Source organism: Maylandia zebra, linkage group LG7 (genome assembly GCF_041146795.1).
Source record: "Maylandia zebra isolate NMK-2024a linkage group LG7, Mzebra_GT3a, whole genome shotgun sequence".
Taxonomy (NCBI): Eukaryota; Metazoa; Chordata; class Actinopteri; order Cichliformes; family Cichlidae; genus Maylandia; species Maylandia zebra.
In genome coordinates, this window is record NC_135173.1 from 27613737 (window position 1) to 27621364 (window position 7628).

Here is a 7628-nt window from a genome sequence, read left to right on the forward strand (position 1 = left end):
AGATCTCAGTCATATGCATCATGCATACACACCAGCAAGACAGACCAAAGAAGCTGGCAGAATTATTGGAACAAGTCTGCCAGAGATCAGTAATATCTTCCCCACTCGCTGTCTGAGGAGGGTGCACAGTATCCTGCGGGACCAACATCACCCTGCGCGCCACCTTTTCCATCTGCTGCCCTCAGGGAGAAGGTACAGGTCTATACAGGCCAGAACATCCAGACTGGCCAACAGCCTGTATCCACAGGCTGTGAGGCTCCTGAACTCTCTGCCCCCCTCTCACGGACAATAACCATATCCAACTTCTTAATAGCAATGAACTGGTCTGCATTGGTGCATCATATCTTTATTCTCTTCCCCCTCCTGCTCCCCCCCCCCCCCCCCCCTCTTTCTTAAATAGATAACTATCATATCTGATATCATATCTCACAGTACAATAATATTGAATGGGTTGCATTGTTGTATTTTGTCATGTTTCTCAGGTCTTTGTCTGAATTTCTACGAACATTATTGCTAAGGATTGTCTTATTGCATTGGAGTCACACTGGGTTAAATATGTACACTTGGGTTTTAAGGGGTATTTATTATTTTCTTCTTTTTTTTGGGTTGTATGGAAGCCCCAAACGCAATTTCATTGTTCTTGACAATGACAATAAATAAATAAATACTAAAATACTAAATACTAAAACCATCATAGGAAAAAACCCTCACTACACTATTCTATAAAAGTATCTTTTTAGTCTGTCTTCTTTAAATAATTTTAATGAGCTCAGAAAACAGGTCTACACCTTTATTCAAAAACAGATATTAAACCCTATTAAGATAATAACCAAAAGATTACAGTTGAATTAACCATATGTGGCATGGTTACCTGTCAATATCTTCAGGGAGATTTAAAAGCACTTAGCATGGTAGATTAGTTTGTCCCATCAATGTGCTAATTCACAAATATGTATTGGAGCCTGTCACTTTTGCATGTTTTGTCAAACCTTACCCAACATCAGTTGATAGTCCACTCTTCATTTTTGAAGCTTTACTACCAAGGCTTCCATAGTGAATGTACACAAGAAGTGACTAAAAGTTTCTTCTTGTTTTGGTAGGTTTTACTTCATGTCTGCTTTTACATTGTCTTATTGGGCACACACTGCTTGCCTTGCTTGACTGACAGATGTTAGGAACACAGATCGACCAGTAAATGGAAAGCTTCACATTTAGGCTCAGTTTCTGTCCACCACAATAGAGCTGTGAAAATGCTGCACCTTCACCCTCTGGCGGGATGCTTTGTACATCTTGCAGCGTTTGAAGGTTGTGGTCTTTGCCGGATTTCTTGCTGGCAAAAGGCAGGGATAGCTCAGTAGGTAGAGTGGTGGCCCCATGATCGGAAGGTCAGGGGTTCAATTCCCCTGAACAGCTACCCTGAGGTACCCCTGAGCAAGGTACCATACCCTACACACTGCTCCCCGGGCGCCCAATGGCTGCCCACTGCTTCACTGAGTGAATGGGTTAAATGCAGAGAGGAATTTCCCTACGGGGATCAATAAAGTACACCTTCTTCTTCCTTCAAAAGTAACTTTATAAAGTAGAATGACTGATTGAAAACAAATTTAGATTGCCGAGCTAGGAAAGTAAAGTGCACAATGTTGCAATTGTGTTATCGGGTTATAATTTATAATGTAGGCTAAAGGGTTTCTCTGTGGTGGTTGTTTTTCCTGTGCCTGCTTTGGTTTCCTCTGGATTTAACTGAATAGTCCCTCCGTCTGAAGACATGTGTCTTGTGCTCGCTATGCATGTAAGGCAGCTAGAGTGCAACAAGCGCATAGAATAAAGTGCTCAATGGTCAAATCTAAAGCACTTTGAGTGGTCAGTAAGATAACAAAGCACTATGTAAACACCATTTCCATCTGCTCAGAGCAAACCAGGCAACCATTCTGCAGTAACCTGTAGGATCAGTGTCTCATTACCCTAGACCAGCGTTAAGATATAAAAGTGACATTGTCAAGGAAATGAACTGAAGTCCTGGTGTAATTCCTCACATTACAACAAAAAAACCCAATAGAGTTAGGAATAACAACAAATAAGAATAAGAAATACAATATTTATGTCATATTTGGAAAATTCTTTTGTTTCTGCAGTTGGGGTAACAATAAAAGCATCATAAAGAGTTATTATATAAAATAAGAAAAATAGTATTTTCACGTGTCATCTCAGTTGCATCTGTGGTTACTGGCACATACCAGAAAAAGTTGATTACATTGGAATATGAAACTCTGCTTTTTAAGGGGTTTTAATTTATGTTTTCAGACATCCAACCAGACCTCTTATTCCTGCATGCTGCCCACCAGCCCCACTGTAAATGGAAGAAGTTATGAGACATATACTCCTCCACACATGCAGCCACACATCAACCAATCAATGACATCGTCTGCAACGTCGTCAGCAGGTAGGAAGTTATGAAGCTGCGCCTTTATGGCACTTTATGTCATCCCTTCTGATCTTACAGGTTTCAGACATTCAGACATACAAACATTTTGTGCCTGTCATGTCTGTCAGTCTGGGTTTGAATTATTTGACTGACCATAACAACGTAGTTAAATAATAAATGAACCGGTTCTTTTCTACTTTACTTGAGCGCTCAAAGTGCTTTTTGTTGATTTTTGTTCAATTTCAATTTCAATTAAGTTAATCTAAATTCAATTCAAATTCATTCAATTTAGTTGCATTTTATTTACATATCAGCAACATACACCAACACCCATCGCATGTTTATGCTGCAAAGTAACGACCTAACAATATTAGAAAGAGTTCTTTAGGAGAAAGTACTTCGACATAGTGGAGAGACAGTAAGAGCATGGAGAGAACACCCTGTTGTCAACATCATGGTGTCCAGTAATGGTGTTTTGTTGTTGGTGTGTGCTCATATTTAATTCAGTTCAATAAATTAAATTGAATTAAATCATTCATGCTCACGGCATCTAACCATCATTTTTAAATGTGTACTGTTACACTTCTGAAGGGCTTTACTTACACTCTTCACAATGAGCTTTACCTGAACCTAAATAACTTATTTTACTGTGCAAACCCAATTAAGTAAGTTTTGGTGCTTAAACATAAGCAGTGAGTGAAAGTAAAAGTGTATGTGACATGCCTAACTGTTTATAGCCAATATATCCCTGGTCCACAGGACACCTTGAATGCAAATGGTATATGCCAAAACAACATTATACAATGCACTGGCATGAGAGCTAGCTGGGCAGAATAGGGCTCGGGGAGACAGCTATCTGCTGTGACAGATTATTACTGGTATATGCAGCATCAACAAACTGATTGATCTGATTGACATTTTATATGTCCCAACATTCTCAGAGTTTTTCTTATACATAAGCATATAAGATAAATTCATATATTTACTGTCCTGACTTACTCCGAATGCTGAAACGAGGTTCAGTGTTTTCTTTCTATAAATTCACACTAACTAACAACATTAGGACCTCAGACAGGCTTTCTTTGACCTCCGTGTTCAAGAACATCAGCACCAAATGTCTGTGTAGACACACAGTGTAGATTCTCATCAGTATAGAACAGAAAGACTTTCACCTGGTCATGACTTTGTGTTAAACATATTTGCACCTGCCCCTTTGCAGTCATTCTAACACACCTGTTATACGACATGTGGCGCTTTTAATGGCTCACCACTGAAAGCTTTTGTTCTCTCTTTTACCAGGTTTGATTTCCCCTGGTGTCTCAGTTCCAGTTCAAGTTCCAGGAAATGAAACAGACATGTCACAGTACTGGCCACGCCTGTAGTGATGAAAGGCAATTATTCATGCCTGCTGTGATCATCAACAGTGAATTCAACCACAGGACGGTTGGGGTCTCATCAAAATGGAAACTATTCCTTCTTGCTCCAGTTTGAATGTAAAAAAAGGACTTCAGCAAATACGTATGAAATATAAATTACTCTTATTAATGCTTGTGAAGAAACAGGATGCAAGGATTTTAAATGGTTTTCAGAACTAGAAGGATTTTAATGTTGCTGCAAAACAGTACAAGTTCGACTGTAAGTGGATCAAAGGTTTTTGGGACCTCATGTTTATCGGCTACCGTTCAGAGTCTGGATGGTGTGGATGCTTTGTCCAGAATGCAAGCTGTTACCTGAGTGGTACTGAGGAAGCTCAGGAAAGTGGATCCTTACCCTGGTGATTATAACCTCCAGACAGAAATAAACTCCTGAGAGTCCACTGGGAGAGTTTGTGGGAAGACACATTACCTCTACTTTAAGTTGGTCATTTTTATCATACTGGCGTGTTTGTACAAACCCAAGGATGTTAACTGAAATGTAAAGGGAAGAATTTAATGAAACTTGAAGCTGTCTGCTGTGATTGTTTTCATAAGCAGATTCCAAAAGCCTTGGCCTGGAATGTGTATAGAATTTCAGAATGGGAATTCTGGTGATATGTGTTTTGTATTGTAGAAGTCCCAACACAGGCATGGACTCTGATCTTAAACTGAAAAATTATGTCTTTGTTGGGGAAAGATTGTTCCAGTTCTAAAGGTCTAATGTCCAGAAACTCATTAATTTACAAAGCCTGAAGGTAAAAACACTTAAAAAAATAAAATAAAAGAGTGAACACTGGATTCAGTCTGGGATATAAACCTGTTTCTAATTTCAAAGTGTAAAGTATTTGTCTTCTCAAGTTATTTGGGAGGTTTTCCAAAATAAAGTTATTTCAATTAAATGTGTTTTTAAATTGTATCTTTTAACAAGGACAAATCAATAGAAGATTCATGAGGGTGGTGATTCGTCATGTACTAATATGTACAGACCAGTGAAGACGACTTGTGCATATCATAGAATACTGTGGAAGATCATTCAGTTTAAGAGGAAAGAAATCTGATTTTCATACATAATGTAAAGCTAGTGTATCTTTGTATGTAGTTTCTAGCTTCTAGGCTAAACAAGAGGTGCACATAGCACGAAGACAGCCTCTTCCTGCATTTCAGCACCAGTGTTAGCCCAGAATACAGTTTCTGTGTTTGCACTGATGGAGGTACAAGCTGTCTGCAAGACGTTATTAATGAGACAGATGTCATTTGGTACACACAGCTGCTGTGCTCAGGTTCAGGAGCTCTGAGCGCCATCACAGGCACTTTTATAATTTTTCTTTTTAAATTCAAACTCAGGATTTGTAGTAGTGATTATATTAATCCATTATTGTCCAAAAAGATATTTTATTCTCTAATCATTAACTGTTAGTAACAAAAAAAACCCACATTAAGATGAAAACAAAACCTATTTTGAAGTTATTACACTTGGAAAGAATTTACACTGTTTAGGAAAGGACTGAAAAGGTACAATGTATGTATGCAGCAGCAGATTTGGGCTGGTAAATCTCCATGTTTTGCTGGTATGATGAGCAGTAAACTTGTAATGCAGAGGTCAGCATGACTGCTACACAAAGAAACCAAAACACAGTCCTTTTCTCTTCACAGAATGACTACACTGATCTTGGTGTTTTCCCGACTGCCAGCATGGTACTTGCCATGAAGATGCAGTTGTCACTCTGAGAGCCATTAATTTTGCATCTTCTGTCTCTCTCTTTGTTGCTCCTGTCCATCCTCTCTGTCCTGCGTATAACTGGACACAGAACTGAAAACATCGTGTCCAGATGAACTGAATCAGTGTTCTGGTATTTAATTACCTGGATTATTGAACGTACATCAACATGTCAAACTCTAATATGAATTGATTAATTAATTTATTTAAACTCAACGCCAGAAATGATGACATTAAAAGGCTGATGAAAACTCTAGACAAATGTTAATACTGCTGTTATTTTTTAAACGGGTTCATCTGTATCTGGCGCACTTTTCAGCTTCTGTGCTGAATTGTGGAAAATTTTCTCATCTAACCTGACGTGTTGACAGTGTCTTTGAATTTCTTTATCACCATTTTTATGGTGCATGCAGGAAGCCTGACAGATCTTCGGGTACAATTAAACCCATGCAGGACATAAATGCCAATGTTAGCCAACTCCAGCCTGCTGTGAAGAAATTTCATGATAATAAACAAACCTGTCTGCTTTCTACTTCTCTTCACAGAAGTGGTAGTGCCATAAGTCATAAGATGATAAAGCAAGAGACTGTGGTTCAAGTCCCGTTTGAGAACTTTGCGTTTTGTAATTTCCTTTTCATTTGCACTTCACTTTAATAACAAAAAAGGGCTAGGATTAATACAGTTCAGTTTTTATAGCACCAGTTCACAACAGCAGTCGTCTTCAGGCAGTTTATATTGGACGGTCAAGACCCTACAACATTACCGAGAGAACCACAATAACCAGACAATCCCCCAGAAGAAAGGACAAGAAGAACTCCCTTTTAAAGGTATCTGCTATGATTGGATCAGAGTGCTGAACTGGGACAATGTGGTACTATAAGGTTTTCAAGTTATTATTGGTACTGACCATGAATTCACTTCTGAACTTAAAGGGCCACTGAAGTGAAGCTAATATGGGAGCAATGTGATTTCTCTTTCTAGTCTGTGGTGGTTCTCTCATTGAGCGTTTACATCAACCAGATAATAGTTCAACTGATCAGTAAAAATGAACTAAATCATTTTTCAGTATCACGGTTTAAGTTCAAATATGCCATTCACTACATGCACAAATAAAATGACATTATATATAAATATTTAATAATTGTAGTGTTAATTGGTGCAGTGCAATCAACTGTTGGTTGGAAAAAATGGTTTGCTTGAATGTTTAAAGTAGTGTTTATGTCTAGTTATAAAACCAAAGAAAATACACATTGCAAGCAAATGGTTACAGTGTGTTGTCACCGTGTGGAAACCACATGACCGAATGCCGCCTGCCTTGCAGTAGCAAATAATTCTGAAGGAAATTTGTCAACAACTATAACTTTTCTTTACTTTAAAAAAAGGAATAAACTATTTTAATCAAAGCAGTAAGTTGGGAAAATTGTTGATTTAGGGAAATCCTTTAGATCTAATTATATTAATTTCTTTTCATCAAAATCCAGTTTTGCAAAGCACAATCAGCTTCCAGTTAGTACAGCATTGTTAACACGTTTACAATACTTTTTAATTATTAAATTAATAATTAATAATTCATTCCCTCTTTCTCTCTACCCACTTTCCTGCTAGTCTCTACCATCCTATCCAAGAGTCTAGGAACTAATTTACAAGGTATACACAAATTGCATACACTGCAAATTCGGCAGTGAGCCACTGGTGAAAAGGAAAAAAAAAATCTCTCCCTTTGTTTCATTCACTCATTCAGCTCGTCATTGCTTTCTGTCTTCTATCGGCCAGCGGGTGGCTGCTAAATGAGAATGGGGTCAACCTCTCCTCATTTACCTAACAAAAGGCTGGAAAAAAGAAAGAGAGAAAGAAGAGCTGTCTCAGAGAAAAGAGAGAGGGCTTGCAAGATAGATGACCTGCAGCCTCCTGATGAAAAGTTTAATTCCATTACATCTCTCACAATCCACATCATGTCAGCACCTATCAATTATTGCCCGCCTCAAACACCATTATAGGAACTCCAATCATCAAAGAGGATTTGAAGAGTGATCAATGATTGCTTCCTGCCGTCCTTCACTGAAACAAGAGTTAT

At 38.3% G+C, this 7628-nt stretch overlaps 1 protein-coding gene across 2 annotated transcripts in view; it reads left to right on the forward strand.

Annotated features, from left to right (window-relative positions):
• The window catches only part of LOC101472151 (paired box protein Pax-6), a 30256-nt gene extending 25542 nt beyond the window's left edge, over positions 1 to 4714 (forward strand). Inside the window, exons 10-11 of one of the 2 annotated variants that reach the window (XM_076886160.1) lie at positions 2302 to 2440; positions 3722 to 4714. In XM_076886160.1, coding sequence (XP_076742275.1) covers positions 2302 to 2440; positions 3722 to 3804 — 222 coding nt within the window. In that variant the 3' untranslated portion in view covers positions 3805 to 4714. The remainder of the gene's footprint in view (positions 1 to 2301; positions 2441 to 3721) is intronic. The other variant, XM_004556242.4, reaches the window with a different exon arrangement.
• Positions 4715 to 7628: the final 2914 nt, after the last annotated feature.